This window comes from Candida margitis (genome assembly GCF_024628925.1).
Source record: "Candida margitis strain CBS 14175 chromosome Unknown scaffold4, whole genome shotgun sequence".
Classification (NCBI taxonomy): Eukaryota; Fungi; Ascomycota; class Pichiomycetes; order Serinales; family Debaryomycetaceae; genus Lodderomyces; species Lodderomyces margitis.
Genome location: NW_026261813.1, coordinates 225,072 through 241,649, shown reverse-complemented (window position 1 = coordinate 241,649; position 16,578 = coordinate 225,072). Strand labels below are relative to the sequence as shown.

The window sequence follows — 16,578 nt, the reverse complement described above, 5'->3', positions numbered from 1 at the left end:
CAAAAGTCAGTCCAACTACATTCCATCCCTACACAATACCATTCAAATTAAACTGTTTTATCAATATTTTCCAACTTATACTAAAACTATACTAAAAAAAATGTTTTACATTCAGCATCAATACAATACAACCACTTTACTCATCCAATCAGCTAACCATTTCCACCATAAATTGATGAATCTTTTTATGCATTGGATTATTCTCATAAAACTGATTATCTTCGTAATTCAATTGTAAACTCTTCCAACCAAACACGAAATTAATAATCAACGCAACAATTAATCCAAAGGCAATAATCAAAGGACCAATTGAATTGTCCAAATGTTTATCACTTCTTTCCAATATAATGTTTCTTCTCACAATGAAGATATAGTAACCCCAAATACAGCTAAACAACGTTAATCCAAAATAAAAGTATGCCAAATATGTGCTCAAGTCATGGAAATTTGATCGAATGGTTGATGAATAAATAATAAATGTAACTGACATCAACAATGTAGTCACATGTAACCATCTATTAAAGGTACGTTCGTTAGCCAACCAAACTTTTGGTTCAATCTTAATTGGTCCCATGTTTTTAATCCATTGGTCGGGTTTAACAACTCCAGTAGGCAATACAACTTCTTCATCTTCAGAATCAACATCAATCAATTTGGAAAATTGTTGTGGAAACTTGATCAATTTCTTGAAACTATTGGCTTTGGCAAGACCAGAGCCATTGTCTTCATCCTCATCTTCATCAAAATCAGATGATTGGTCATCAGTGGTGAAATTGCTAGTTTGCTGCTGTTTCTGTCCCACCAGTGGCTTACCAGTGGGCGAAATATTACCTTCATCTTCATCTTCATCCTCATCCTCATTAACAGGAACAATTTTAGAATTGTCTGATGCTGCTGTTCCTCCTGTTTCCAAAACAGAGGTAATCTCATCACCATTATTGCTACCTCCTTTGTATAACAAACTTCCAGAAAATGATGCCGATCGAGGTTGGAAATCAGAGGCATTGTTTTTCAAAATCATTGATTTGAATTTAGATAAATTGTCATCATTGCTCAATTGAGTTATACCATCGTTGTTGACTTTTGTGGGCAACTTGGGCAAATCATCATTAATATCTCCCTCCAATTCATTAAACCACATGGGAATATTATCCAATTTATCATCTTCTAAATATAATGAAGCAACACCATGAATAAATTTGGAAAAATTGGGGATTTCTTTAACTAGGTAGCTACTGTTGATCAATTCATTAATCCATTGCAACTTCTTAAAGTTTTTCACTGAAGATTTCTTGATTTTAATCTCCATTGTTGAGAAGGGGAATTTATTATATTCACCTTTTCTTAAAAATTGTTGATTGCGTTTTGAATTGTCTAAATCGAAACGATGCCATTGATGAGGATCTCTGATGGGTAAAATTGGATCAAATGAATCTTCCCTAATAAATGTTAAATTAGAGTCAATGATAATTCTAATCTTGTCATCACCGGGGATTTGGAATGCCGTCCTCTTGTAAGTGGTTCTCAAAATTGGCTGTAAATTGTTTTCTTCAATGAATTTCAACAATCTCTGAACTGTGGCTTCGTCATTGATCTTAACAAACTTCTTGGGAACATCATGGTTGATGACAAATTGGTTAATATACTTTTGTCTCAATTCGATTTTATCATCAACGTGAAAATTAGAATTAACATCAAACTCCTTTCTTTCCATAGTGATTTTAGGCTTGTCAGATAATTTCCCAATCCATCTGATTCTTAAAGTTGATGAATTGTTGAGTTTGGTCAATTTATGATTGTAAAGATCAAAATGCTCATTGTCAAAGTATAAACAATTGATAGTTTGGTCAGTTTGCGTGAGTCGGTTATCTTTACCATTTTCTTCGTCTTCATCATCATCGTCATCATCGTCATCGTTATCGCCGTCTTTTTTCGAATTGTAAACCAACACCGGTAAATGTCTCAAAATGGTGGTCTTTACTTCCATTAAATTATCAGGATGGACCCAAAATTTAAACGATTGGAACTCGCCACTCAATGCACCATCATTAAACGATGATAATTTCGACAAGGATTGGTCAACTTCATAGTTTTCTCTCAAAAATTGAAACAAGGTACCAATCTTGTACAACAAAGGAGAATAATCTTCTGAATGGAAAGGCAATTTCTTCAAACGAACATTCAACAATGGTTTAACTGAGTAGTTAGAATGTAACCTATCATGCTTCTTGACAATTTTAATAAATCCAGTATAATTCAAACGTTGAAAATGTTCCAAATTTTGCGCTTCATTCAACAAATGGTCCAATTTCTTGGAAAACGCGTCAACATCAAAAGTATCGGCAACTTCAGTTTGCTGTTGCAAGATGTCCAACTCATCATTCAATTCGTCAAACTTGTTGTGCTGAAAAGTGAATACTTTTTCCAAGTTTTCATCCAAAGCACTAACAAAGTTTTGTTCGTCTTTATCAGTCCAGTTATTTTTCAAAATAACCCCTTCTTTAAGCAACTTCTTCAACTGGTTATAATTAATATAGAAATCTTTCCATGGACCATATATTTCAGTTTCCAATTTGGTGCCAAATAACATTTTGGATTCGTGTTCTCCTCTTTGCTGTTGCTTTTTGCTGTTGTTAGAAGGGAGTTCAGAAGCTGGGGCGGTAGACGACTGTTGTTTACTCGTGGTAGTAGCTGCTTTGGATTTAGGGTCTTCGCTAGATGCCATAATAGTTTTCAAAAAAGGGGGAAAGATAGTAGTGTAGTTAATCAAAAGAAAACAAAAGGGAGAAACTGTGAGCTTTGCAAAAACCTAGAGGCAGTGGTGGTGGTAGTATTAGTGGTATTGATAGAAATTGCTGTGATCAAGATAAGACAGAAAAGTAGAATGAACTTGATGATGTTTTTGGTGTTGTTGGTGTTGCTGACTTCTTTTTGATGTATGAAATTCTCTCCTTGTCTGTCTCTGTTTCTGCTTTTTTTGCTGTGTATAAAAGCCTTTTGTGAAATCTTTTGGTTTTTCAATTTTAACCTGTTCTACTTAAATTAAATTTATTATTATTTTTTTCTCTCTCTCTCCCTATGCTCGAAGGTCAATGTAAAAGTGAGACTCCTTCTTCTTCTACTACTGGATGGATAGATGGATGGATGGATGGAAAAAGAAGTGGATACTAGCTGGTGATGATTTTTTTCAATTGGAAAAGAAGAAGGAAAAGGAGAAAGAATTATGTTGGGATTGAAATTGAAATTATATTTTCTTTTATTTTATGGTGAGAAACGTGGGATGGGTAATTATTATTAGATTGTAAAATTAAAATTAATTTTTCAAAAATGTAACGTTCTGCTTTGGAATAATTGATAGTGGTTTATTATTATTATTATTATTGGCAGTAGTAGTAGTTGTTGTAGTAGTAGCACTTTTTTATTATTGTTTAATCTCAATGGTTTTAGTTTTAAAGGTTACAAAAGATTCAAAACAAAAATTGAATATTCTTTTGGAACGAGGCTTTCTTTCTTTTTTGCATTCCCGAACATTGCACAAACAATATCATTATTGGCACTATTATGTTTATTATGAATAAACATAAACGAGTAGCTTTGGTGTAAACTACTTCATAGAATAAACAAACTAGCACACACATATATCAAACAGCAAAGGTCATCTTATATTTATGAACCCCTTAGTTTAAAAGTAAGCCGGTAGTTCAATTGCACATCTTCAATAGAATTGTGTCAGTATTGTCGCTTCGTGACTGTGTTTGTCCTCCTCTCTCTCTGTATGTTTCTGTGTGTATGTGTGTGTCAATCGCTGGTGAACTTTAGTGTAAGTAACAAAATATTTTAGGTCTGCATCTACTTTTGTGTTGTGTATGTTACTTTGTGAACAATGCTATTTGGGAATCTCCTCGGGTGGCACTTTTAGTAGTGGGACTCTTTCTATTGCTGATTGGAGTTGCGTGTTCCATATCCAATGCCAATATGGGTACTAACTCAAAAGGTGTATATATCTAAAGAAGAGAAAGTGGCTGCCATTTGGTTAAAAAAACAACTTTGCAACACTTTTCCTTACTTTGCTTTACTAACTAAAACTTCTTACTCTATAGCTGTAACAATAATAAAGTTGATTGTCAAAAACAACAGAAGTCGTGTAAGAAGTGTCAAAATTAATTAGCAGTAGTTGTGTTCTGTAAACTCTTTAATATGTGTGTATGGTGTTTGTGTAATTATAACTTTAAAAAATTCAATTCAGAGAACCCACGTGGTTAAACATAAACTCATCATCTGTTTAAATGTATATAAAGCTGAAATGCTTATAAACTCAAACCTCAGTTACGATAGAAATAGAGAAGAAAAAGACCAGATAGTAAAAAATATTTTATATGTGAGAAAGCTGCAAATACATGAATCCGCCCAAAACCCTTTTATCAAAACCCGTTAAAGCACCTTACATTGTCAACAAACATTCACTGATTTCAGGATGAATATATATCATCACACTTTTTCTTCCAACTTTAATTAAATTCGCATCCCCCGTATTGAATTAAATTTGCAGTCTCTTTGTTGTTCGTACCATACCTAGTAATATCGTAGCTGGCACTGTGTTCGCAATTCCCAGTCTCGTCTGTTTATCAAGTTCTGTGGGTCATTATTTAGTTACATAACTCGCGCCAACACGCAAAATTTAATCTAGCAAGCGACTTGAATAATGAAGTTCGCACAGGTAAAAATTTGACATATAATGGTAGCAACTAGTGGTAGAAAAAAAAGGCACAGCTGCAACTTCCAATTGAACTTCTAGGAAAGAACACAGGGGCTTGTAAAGCTTCGCCATGAAACACTAAGAGTGTTTATTTTTGTCTATGGAAAGATCAATGAAACTATTGCCAAACAAAAACAAGTGGGCCAATGTTTTATTAATTTTTGTAGAGAACTTTATCAATGGCAAAGGGATTCACTATTGAAGTTGTTGAGATAGGTAGTTAAGATGGGATAGTGTAAATGAAAAGAGTGTTCTTCTGATTCTGTTGTGTCTACATGTTGGGACATAATTTATGACTCTGTGACTGTGGTGGAATTACAGAAATGAAAGGTTTCGAGTAGCACTTTTTTTTAAGACCATTATTGCGAATTTGAACAAGACTGGTAGCGACCACCTTGTTCTTAAAAGAGTTTGGCTTCATTTTTTTTGCGCTTTTCTGTATTTTAAAAAGCACTACCTTTCTACTTCCCTTTGCTAATGATAGTTATGCTCTTGTAAAACATATTAAGTTGTCTTTTATTTTTCCACAGTCTTTTACAGTAATTTAGAAGCAGCATACATGTAGTACTGGTTTTGTTTAGACTCGCCCAAAGCGCAATACAAAATGTACTCAAAGAAAAATTTAAAACAAAAAAATAAAAAAACAGAGAGAAATTTAGTTTATCACTATCAACTGCTTTTAATCTTTATACACCCTCAATGTTTAATAATCCTATACTTGATCAGGAACGAATATATATACAAGATGATTTATCATACAATTTTGCTAATCATAAGGATACCATGCAGATAACTAGAGATGACGGTTTAGGAGGAAACATATTTTGGTCGATATTCAACAAGGTACTTTACAAGATCACCACACTTATCCTATCGTACTTTTCACAGCAGCCTCATGTCATAGAATCACCAAATTGTAATACCAATGAAGTGAAAGAAGAACTAACATCTACCAAAGATTCAGACATTGAGATTCTAGGAGAAAGAGTCATCTCTCGTAATTACCACATCACTAATGATTACCATCTCATCAACAATAATCATTATGAACCCCAAAACAGCATTTTAGAAGATAGCTTTCGAGATCAGGTAGGAAACAGCACCATGGCGACGACGAAGACAACACCGCACGATAGTACTAGCCTGCTACTACGGGACCTTGCATTAAAGAGATTGAGATCTAGTAGACTGAAACAAATGCAGATGCCACAATATGGAACTGACTTGTCAATTGCATCGCCAATGTATTCGGCTCCGTCTCAACAGAAAATAGATCACCAACCGATCCCTCAAACACCTTTGGCCACTTCATCCAATGACCATCCTCAATTCTTTGATGTTGAGCCCAAGACCGAGTATCAACAATCGATTTTAAATTTTTATGTCCCACCTAGACCAATCTCCATCACTTCATACTCATTAATTGATGATTTGATTGCCAACTTTAAAATTGACCGCATTTCCGAAACTTACAAACAAGCACAATCCAAAACTCAAGATATTATCACGGCAAAAAGATTGGCTTCTAAAGCCAAGATTGAACCACTAAATGATTCACAGTTGGCAAAGGTGAATCAAGCATGGATTGCCAACCCAAGATCCATATGCATAAATCAATATAGTATAGACATATCCTATGCTGATTTACAAACTTTAAAAGATGGACGTTGGCTTAATGATAATATTATCGATTTCTACTTGAATCTAGTCATGAAGCAAAGCCCCAAAGTGTTTATTTGGACAACTCATTTTTATTCCACTTTAGCATCAAGAGGGTATAGTGGCGTGGCGCGATGGGCCAAGCGGAAGAAAGTTGATTTATTGGCCATGGATAAAGTCATTGTCCCAGTAAATATCAGCAACACGCACTGGGCATTGGCTGTGGTTGATAATCTACAGAAAGCAATCACGTATTACGACTCGTTGCGATTTGGACAATCGGGTAATCCCGAAGCAGTGAAAAACTTACAAATGTATATGGACAATGAGGCGAAACGATTAGGTCATGATGCCATCAAGTATAAACCAGTTCCCTACATTGAAGCACCACAGCAAAAGAATGGATCTGATTGTGGGGTGTTTACATGTATTGCTGCTCGATACTTGGCCCAAAACCTGGAATTGAAATACTCCCAAAATGATATGAAAATGATTAGACGGCGTATGACTTTTGAAATAATGAGTGATCAACTATTCAAATGATTCTGAATTAGAAATTTTCAGCCCCTATTAATATATATATATATACAAACATACACGGTATAAACAACCCATTATTTTCTCAACCTTGTTGTTTAGAATATTCCTAGAAATGATCCAGATTTGGAATCACCTTGATAAGTAGCAATGTCAGCAATTTCCTTTTCATAATCAACGATTTTCTTATTAGAAGCTTCAATCTTTTTCGACAAATAGTCAATACGACCATCTAACTTATTGCTAATCTTGTAAATTCCCGTCAATTCCGATTCCAATTTTTGAATCTTTGCAACTTCCAATGTGACCAAGTTGGTTAAATAGTCGGTTTCGTATAACTTCCATATTCTTAAATCGCCAATTATGTTTTCAAATGCTGCTTTAAACAATGGTCTCCCTGTGGTTATTTTATTCAACACACCCTTGTCTCTCTTTAACGAAATCAAGTCAAACTTCTCCAACGTTGACAATGTATCCATTGTCTCTTTTGACGATTTAAATAATGGCAGCTTAATCAAGTCATTGAAGGTGATACTTTCCTTCTTCAGTAGCAACTTCATTATAAGCCAAACTTGAGCCGAGTTCCAATTATTGTCACCATTGTCGATCTTTTGGCTGCTCAAAAAGAATGTCGTTATCAATTCAGCAGCTTGGGTGATCATTTCTGTTACTGCCTTTTCGGGATCTTCGCCTGACTTTACACGACGGATAAATGCTTGCAAATCCAACATTCTTCCACCCAATGGCTCTAGACAATCATTTAAAGTGGTATTGTCCTTTACATTGAGTACATCACACACATACTGTTTCGAGCTCGCCATTGAGGCGTCACTCAATGAAACATCCTTAAATACTTGATTAGGCAAAGCTTCATTCAAGTGCTGTACTGATCCAACATCAGCCGTTAAAAAGATAACATGAGCAATATTATTTTGAATCAACCCTGATGCCCACTCGGCAATTAATGGATATATAAAATCGTTCAGATGGACATCGGCTCTCCTAGCAAATTTGTTGACAACAATAATTGGCTTCGACTCTGGGTGCTGTGACAAAAAGTCCTCTTGTCTTAGCAACTCAATCTTGTCCTCGTCCTTTAATTTCTTGTTCTTTCTTTCCACGCTCTTAACATATCTTAGATAATCAGTCTCACATATATGTCTAATTGACTGAGTAGCTAGTGAAAACATATTCTTGATTTGTGTTTCTTTACTTTCACTCAATCCTGATTTTTGCCCTGTTAAACCTTGAACTGCCAAATCAACAAACTGTGAAATTGAATTTGTCCAGGTGAAAACAGGGAAATATCCCAACTGTGAAGCCGTACTTCCAATCAAACTATTCTCAGATCTTGCTTTACTCAATTTATCACATTCAATCACTAAGACTTTGTCACTCAATCGATCATCAGAAGCCAATGTATGCTCCAAAACAAACTCCTCTTTTCCTGAACCTTGTGGTCCCTTGACAATGATAAAACTGTTTAAGTTCTCCAAAATCCACAATTTCAATTGCTTCGACTTTTCGTACCGCTCTTTCCAAAACATATTACTTTCTCGTTTGATTTCATCCATCGACTGACTATCCAGCGTATCATCGTCTTTTGATCCAACAACTTCATGTATCTGGGTATCGATGTAATCATAACTGCTCGACACCAAGTTCGCAAGCGTCTTATATGGTATGTAGAGCAATTGGAACAATTTGTTTTGTTTAAAATGATCCAATGAATGCTTGCTATGGGTAATCTTGTACTCAATAAACCATTCTCTTATTGGGTCAAACACTATAACGGCAAGCGCCGCTACAAGTGCCAATATAATCGGTATTGCAATTTTGGTGTGGTTTGATATAAAATCAACTACGTAGTTCTTTCTCTTTATGGACCTAAACTGGATATGTATCGTTGTCTTGCCATTGTTCAACAGCATACCGGTAATACAATGTTTGGCACAAGTGGCCGATCGAATGTTGTGAAATAAAACTATTGACTCAGAAGGGTCTGCTTTGATATCATCAATTAACCCATACCTCCGAAACAAAACGTATAACTCTTCCTCTGTCAAGGGGTCTCCTTCAAACTTGATTGCCAACTTGGGACTTGGAAATCTTTTTAAATCTTCAATCCAAGGAACACCCTTGACGCTGTAAACTTTAGGGGCTCTATCAGTCAAGTAATCAATTGCTCGACTGACAACATTTTCCAGTTCTTTCTCATTCTTTGTAACGTTGTTCCTCACTTGATCGATAAACTCCCTTGCTGTTTCGTCTTGTGGAAATTGATACTTTACAAATGCACCAGAATCCCTTGCCAAGGCCACTACTTCTGTCAATCTTGATCCTTGTGGCAAAGGCGACGAAAGTTGATCCACCTTCTTTTTCACTTCGTCGTCGGAGTATCGTGGAGCAAACAATGTAAGTCGTGATAGATATGACTTGATAAAGTTTCTAGAAGTGGCAAATGAATAGTAGAGCAACACTTCATTATTCTTTTTGTCAATGACACCGGTTGCCGAAACAGAATTGTCGGTTTCAGTAGAATCCGATTGCTTTTTTAAATCCTCTATATCGGTGGCGTAATGTCTACGGAACCGCAACACCGGTGATGCCTGCCTAATGTTTAAAGCACGTAATGGTCTAAGCCTAGTAATAGCTGACATTGCATTGATCCAATAAAAGTCAATTGAGTCTTGATGGTTAGTTGTTGAATTTCTTTACTGGTGTTTGCTAAAGCGGAAAATACAATCAAAAATCCACATGACCTTAAAAAGGCAGACGCTACCAGAATTGGCAGCTGCAAATGTCGATAGCATTTTCGAAATCAGTGGCCACGATAAATATAAACAAAGTTAGATGGCCTGTGAATCTGCCAACTCAATTGAATGGTCAACCCCTTCATAAGCTAGACAGACCGTCAATAGAACACACAAGATGTAAAAAAACAGAGCAGATTTTATACCTAAACCAAACGCATTGCTAGAGTATAGTCAAATGTCTCAAACTGTTTCAGATATAGAACTATCAATCTCCACTCCTATAATGTAATACTCTATTAGGAGTAGTTATTAGCTTGACTTCTGATTTGGGCCTCGCTTTGAACCCGTGCACCACTATGATACAAGGGTCTTCGAAGAGGCCGTCGTAAAAGAAAATAGAGTTATTGTAGATAACAAAGGACTTTCCCAAAGTAAAATATGTATTAATTCTACTTATCTATGGAAACACTTTTGCTTTAAAATGATGTTGTTGAAGAATCAGGAAAGAAAAGACAGTGAGGTGTGGAAAAATGTGGTAAAAAAAATTTTTCAAATACTTCCCACAGACACTTTCTCTCATAACGCACTGATCATTTTGGTTGGGACACGAAAAAGCTGGAATATCTTTTACATTTCACAGGCTATAAACACGCTCTAATCAAGTGCCAAACTTGGTATGGTACCGGTGGCTGGAGTGGATATAATTCTAGTAAAATCAGTTGATCTCAACGCCCTGACTGGTAAATCATCATTTTCATCTCGACTCAATTTCCCACTCTTGTAATTGTAATTTTCCTTAATGTATTCTCTTACTGGTAACAAGGCCGCCTCTCTGCACAATTCCCTCAAATCGGACCCACTATAGCCTCTAGTCAGTTCCACTATCAACCCCAAGTCAAACTCTTCCTCATCAACTTTTGCCTCCTTCAATATTTTCGTCAAGATGGCTCTTCTTTGCGAAACATCCGGTTTGCCGATTGCAAATGTCTTTGGCATCCTTCTCAAAAAGGCTTCATCAATATCGTTTTTCCTATTGGTTGCTCCCAAAACCATTATTTGACCATTTGATTTCAAGCCGTCCCATAACGTCATGAATTCAGCTTTCAACATCGCACTAACTTCGTGATCACTCGACGATCTATCTCTCAAAAATGAGTCTATTTCATCAATGAAAATGATACAGGGTTGTAACTTGTTTGCCAATGAAAAAATTGCATCAACTATCTTGTTTGATTCTCCATACCACTTGTCCATTACTGTGGACATTCTTATTGATAAAAAGAAAGCGCCGCTCTCTTTTGCGATTGCTTTGGCAAGCATGGTTTTTCCACAACCTGGTGGACCATAGAAAAGAACACCCTTTGGTGACTTAATTAAATTCAGATGAGCTGCAAACAATTCCGGATCAGTTAAGGGCAACATCACTGCCTCTCTTAATTCGTCAATGATATCTTGCAATCCCCCGATATCTTCAAACGACACGGAAATCTCTTCCGGCGTTACAAGTGAGCTCAACAATGTCTTTTCATACTGGTTAAGTGAAATGTTTTTTAGATGCGGATTGGTATTCTGTATCTTCTTTAATATCCCTTTGCCCCTCTTGTCTGACTCTTTATTCTTGATACCCTTGTCTAAATACTCATTGATTATTGCGTTTAGCAAATAGTATACTGATAAACTAGCACCTGTGAGTAATAGTAAGTCGCTTATAAGCTTGACATTGACTTTGAGCTTGCTTAAATCGAATTTTAGATTAAACATTGTACACGCCTTGTGTGTGTTGCCTTGATCCGAGGTAGTTGTGCAGCTTTTTTTGATAAAGAAAATTGTGTGTGTGTGTGTGGGAAAAAGAAAAGAAAAAATCACAGAACAAAACTGAGTGCTACCAAGTTCAAGTAACAGTATAATTGATTTTTCTTTTTGCAGGCGATGATCATCTAAAGAAGCTTTCCCTGTCACACTTTAAACACTATCAACTTGGAAAGGAGATGATCAATAATAGAAAGGACGATGCATCGAATGCTATCAAGCTACCGAACCAGATATTAGAACAAATTAACGACAAACAAGCTAAAGGGGAGTATGACTCGGGCGATGCTAGATATGGCACTCAAGACTCAAAGGGTTCCAAGAAGAGAAAAGCCGGCAAGGTGCTATCTAGGAAAGAAAAGAGGAAACAAGAGCGAGCCTTGAAGAAGCAGAAACAGAAAACTAATTCGAAAACAAACTCCTCGCCTGCCAAAAACACACACGCTAACGAGCACAAGAACAAAGCTCCAACGTCTAATGGAAACAAAGGTGACAAACTGCAAGATGTTATGGAAAAGTTGAGAAAAATGAAGGAAGAGAAGAAAAAGAACGGATTTACTGGCTTAAGAGTTGTCGGAGAAGATGACTTGAAGGATGATTCAGTATCGGACATCTCTGATCTGGAAGGCATTGAAAACGACTCTGCTTTTGAAGACTCTGAATTGAGTGAAGAGGAGGACCAGAGCACTGACCCATTGGAAGCTTTACGTCTTTTGAAGGAAAATAAAAATAAGAGTTCGAAAACAAATGAAGAGATACGAATAGTGAAGGAAGACAACCTCGAGGATGATGATCTTCTGTTTGATGACCAAAGTGATGACGCTGACCCCATGGAGGCTTTGAGAAAATTGAAAGAGAAGAAATTAAAAGGATCGACGAATAGTAATGGAGATGTCAGGATTGTAAAAGAAGATGATTTGGATGATGATTCTTTTAGTGAAAATGAACTGGGTGACTCAGATAGCTCTGAATTTGAGGGTTTTGAAGATGATATATCTGATAATATTGGTTTGGTTGATAATACAGTGGAAAGTGCTAGGCGTCCAAAGAAAATGAGCAAATATGTCAGACATGTAGGCCCTATCACTCGAAAAGACGATGAGGAGATTGAGTATTATGCAAAAAAGCTTGGGTTGAAAGACGGAAAGAAATCAAAATTGAACAAATCAGACGACGGTGACGTAATAGGTGATCTTTTGGATGGGTTGGATTTAGACTTTTCTGACAGTCACAGTGATTCAGACGAAGAGGCATCTTTGTCTTATGATGAACCCTCCAATAATAGAAAAAGCAAGACCAAAGAAAGCGACTACATAAAACCTCCAAATTCTAGAGCCACCCAACAAGATGAAGACGACCTCGAGTATTATGCAAAAAAGTTGGGCATTAAAAAAACAGATGATTTACCAGCAGGAGACGACGATGATTTGAGCCACTTGCTAGATGGGTTGGAATTTATAAACGAAAATGATAATGGGGTGTCGAGCGAAGAGCAAGAAGAACAAGAAGATGAGGAAGATGAGGAAGATGAGGAAGACTCCGAGGAATTATCGTCAGAGGAGGAGCGAGTCAGAGAGAATCCGTATGTTGCTCCAGGTGTGGACAAGGAAGACACGAGCGATGTCTCTACCTCGGAACAAAAGTACATTCCTCCTGCGTTACGTCGTAAAATGGCATTGGAGGCACAAAGCGGTGAGTCAGAAGAAATACTAAATTTGCGCAAAGCAATTAAAGGTCCCATGAATAAACTTTCCGAGGCGAATGTGTCTTCAATTGTCAATGAAATTCAAAATCTATACATGTCTCATCCAAGGCAGATTGTGAACGAACAGTTATCGAATGTTGTGCTTGATAGTGTCATTCAACAAGGACGGTTGTTGGACACTTTTGTCTACCTCCATGCGTGTCTCGTTGCTGCCATCTATAGACTACAAGGTGTTGAGTTTGGGGCCCATTTTATACAAACGTTGGTTGAAAAGTTTGAACATTTTAACAAGGTGGAAAATAAGAAAACAGAGGCGTCCAACTTGATTACTTTGCTATCTTCAGTATATCTATTTCATTTGTTATCTTCCAAGGTTCTTTACGATATAGTTAGAGAACTCATTATCAACCTCAACGAAAATAATGCCGACTTGTTGTTACGTTTGATTAGAAGTTCTGGAAACCAAATGCGTACTGATGATCCTTCATCCCTAAAGGACATCATAGTGTTGTTGAATGAAAAGTATGCCGAATTGCCTCAAGACCTCAAGACTTCAAGAATACAATTCTTGATTGATACAATTTCGACATTAAAGAATAACAAAATGAAGGTGTTAAATGAGGGAAACCATCAGTTGTCCATTAGGCTCAAGAAATTTTTGGGCAGCATAAACAACAACAAAGGTGGTGATCCAATTCAGGTGTCGTTGGATGATATACACAATGTTGAAAGCAGAGGTAAATGGTGGTTGGTTGGATCTGCATGGAAAGGACATGATGTAGTTGACGAGCAAAGTGTTAATGCCAATGAAGTTGAAATCAACGATGTTCTTGATGCAGCCGAGCCTAACTGGTTAGAATTAGCAAAGGCGCAAAGGATGAACACAGATATTCGTAGAGCTGTGTTTATTTCGATCATGTCGGCTACTGACTTTGTTGATGCAAAGACTAAGTTGGACAAGTTGTCGTTAAAGAGGGCACAGGAAAGGGAAATACCAAAAGTATTGATACATTGCACCACCATTGAACCTTCGTGGAATCCTTATTATGCTGTTTTGGCAAACAGTCTTTGTGACTCGCATTCGTTTCGGAAAACATTCCAGTTCATGTTGTGGGATTTGTTAAAAGAATTAGATGGTAATGATATCGATGACGATGAGGAAGTTAATGTTTTGGGAATCAATGATGGTGATGAAGAAACAAAGTTGAAAACAATTTTGAATCTAGGGAGGTTTTACGGGTACCTCTTGGCCGAGGACTCGTTACCGTTGCATTCCTTAAGAACAGTAAACTTCTTGACTTCGTCTTCTGACACCATTTTATTCTTAGAAGTAGTACTTGTTACGTTCTTGGACCAAATTGGAAAGAAATCGAGAAAGAATCAACTTGGTGCCGGAATGTTCATTGATAAAGCTAGCAAAACTGACCATTTATTTGATGACAGGTTATTAGTCGAGTGTGTGATCAAAGCGAAAGATCAAATTACTTTACTTAGAGGATTACAGTACTTTTTGCAAGAAAAGATAAAAGCAAGTGATCTCATCACAAAGGAGAAACAGAGGGTGAGAGTAAACTGGGGAGTTGACGCAATGTTTGATGTTATTGATGAGTTATTAAAAGACGCTGATGAATATTAAAATAAATAACTATGTACATAAATCTATCTTCTTTAATATAGCAACAGACTCGACGTGCTTTGTCTGTGGAAAGAAATCAAAGCCCACAACTTCATCAACTTTGTACTTTAAATTCGTACCCTGTAATTGCTCAAAGTTAGCCAAATCTCTAGCTTGTGTAAATACGTTACAACTTACATAAACAATCATATCGGGCTCAAATTGCAAAAGTTGTTTCAAGAATAGTTCATCAGAACCCTTTCTAGATGGATCAACAATCACAACGCTTCCCTTTCCTTCGATGCCACTTTTCTTAAACTCCTCATTACCAAATATGTTTGACGCATCTCCTAGGATGAACTTGGTCCTTTCTGGATAAAGTCCATTTAACTTCATATTGTGGTTTGCATATTTGATGCTTGATTCGCTAATTTCAATACCAAACACTTTTAAATTGTCGTGGAAATTGGACAAGGCAATACCGAAAAACCCTACCCCACAGTATGTATCAACCACATTCTCAACTGAATCGGGCAACTGTTTCATATGATAACGTATGTAATCCAAGAGTGATGGCAATATTGAGTTGTTATTCTGGAAAAAGCAGTTTGAATCAAATTGGTATATAAAATCCTCAATCTTTTCTGTAATGACTTTAGATTGACCTTCCAATGCAGTCTCATAAAATTCTCCAGTATCGTTGTCAACCCGTATACTTTGTCTCAAAGTCAATTGCTTCATTGGTGGTCCTTTTAAATAATTATTTCTTGCTTGACCTAGCTTGTCATTGATCTCGACAGTAGCAATAGGGCAATATTCAACATCTATCTTGCCCCGATTATTTACATGTTGAAACCCTAACTTGGTGCATTTCCCATCGCGCACTTCAAAATGGGGCGTGAGCTTTGTCCTATAAGAGTACTGAAGTGGCGATGGGTTCACAGCTCCCAACTCGTGGTCAGTCCTCAAATTGGGGTAGAATAGCTTATAGGCTGTCTGGATAATGTTCTGCTTAAACAACAACTGTTCAGGGTATGATAGCATTTGTAGTTGGCACCCATTGCATTCCTGAAAATGCTCGCATAGTATCATTCGGTTATTTCTCTTACTCTCTCGTTTCCCCTTGTTTAGAACTTCAATCAATTCCCCTTCTGCGTAAAATTCATGATGCATTTTGAGCAAAACCTTGACCTTATCGCCCACTGTGGTCTTTGGAATCATCAACACTGTATATTTGCCAAATAAACTCTCGGAGTCGGCATACTCGGATGCGTACATAGACTTGGGTATAATCGCCAACCCATCTCCAGTGTGAGTTGTGCCCCATACTTTCACACTCGGTATGACCTGATGTCGCCTTTGGAATGGTAAAAACGCCTTTACAATTTCATACGGATTATGGATATCAGCATCTGTAACATTAGCATGTGTCTGACGGGAATAATCTTTGAGAAACTGACAAATCTCGAGAAATGACACGTTGCTGGGATGAGTTGGATCGGTCAAGTCTTTTCTTCGCTTAGTTTTCTTGAAATACTTCAATAGTGATGTCACTTTTTCTTGCTTCTTTTTGGTGGGAATACTAGCATATGATCTCTGAACAGTCCAACGTAGCACGGACTGTGCTGCTCGTATTCTTGCAAACATACCTAGTAATATGGATCTTTTATTTTCTGAAGAGATGATTTGCAGCATTTTGTGCCACTTACCAATCACATTTATCGCATTATTCATTCATCAC

General features: G+C 36.8%; 6 protein-coding genes across 6 annotated transcripts; 2 read left to right on the top strand and 4 right to left on the bottom strand. All coding sequences in view use genetic code 12, as the record gives it.

Annotated features, from left to right (window-relative positions):
- Positions 1 to 148: 148 nt before the first annotated feature.
- VTC3 (vacuolar transporter chaperone) lies at positions 149 to 2,725 on the bottom strand (the record flags this gene model as incomplete). The annotated part of the gene is made up of 1 exon (XM_051814966.1): positions 149 to 2,725. The coding sequence occupies one exon, from the start codon at positions 2,723 to 2,725 to the stop codon at positions 149 to 151; it is 2,577 nt and encodes an 858-aa protein (XP_051671493.1).
- A 2,730-nt stretch (positions 2,726 to 5,455) lies between these two features.
- Positions 5,456 to 6,958, top strand: ULP2 (SUMO protease; the record flags this gene model as incomplete). Its single annotated transcript, XM_051814965.1, has 1 exon — positions 5,456 to 6,958. The coding sequence occupies one exon, from the start codon at positions 5,456 to 5,458 to the stop codon at positions 6,956 to 6,958; it is 1,503 nt and encodes a 500-aa protein (XP_051671492.1).
- Positions 6,959 to 7,050: 92 nt separating this feature from the next.
- CANMA_002850 (uncharacterized protein) lies at positions 7,051 to 9,612 on the bottom strand (the record flags this gene model as incomplete). The annotated part of the gene is made up of 1 exon (XM_051814964.1): positions 7,051 to 9,612. The coding sequence occupies one exon, from the start codon at positions 9,610 to 9,612 to the stop codon at positions 7,051 to 7,053; it is 2,562 nt and encodes an 853-aa protein (XP_051671491.1).
- A 750-nt stretch (positions 9,613 to 10,362) lies between these two features.
- Positions 10,363 to 11,469, bottom strand: CANMA_002849 (uncharacterized protein; the record flags this gene model as incomplete). The annotated part of the gene is made up of 1 exon (XM_051814963.1): positions 10,363 to 11,469. One exon carries the CDS (start codon positions 11,467 to 11,469, stop codon positions 10,363 to 10,365), a length of 1,107 nt encoding a protein of 368 aa, XP_051671490.1.
- A 227-nt stretch (positions 11,470 to 11,696) lies between these two features.
- SGD1 (Sgd1p) lies at positions 11,697 to 14,858 on the top strand (the record flags this gene model as incomplete). Its single annotated transcript, XM_051814962.1, has 1 exon — positions 11,697 to 14,858. One exon carries the CDS (start codon positions 11,697 to 11,699, stop codon positions 14,856 to 14,858), a length of 3,162 nt encoding a protein of 1,053 aa, XP_051671489.1.
- Positions 14,859 to 14,867: 9 nt separating this feature from the next.
- Positions 14,868 to 16,484, bottom strand: CANMA_002847 (uncharacterized protein; the record flags this gene model as incomplete). The annotated part of the gene is made up of 1 exon (XM_051814961.1): positions 14,868 to 16,484. The coding sequence occupies one exon, from the start codon at positions 16,482 to 16,484 to the stop codon at positions 14,868 to 14,870; it is 1,617 nt and encodes a 538-aa protein (XP_051671488.1).
- Between the last annotated feature and the right edge of the window lie 94 nt (positions 16,485 to 16,578).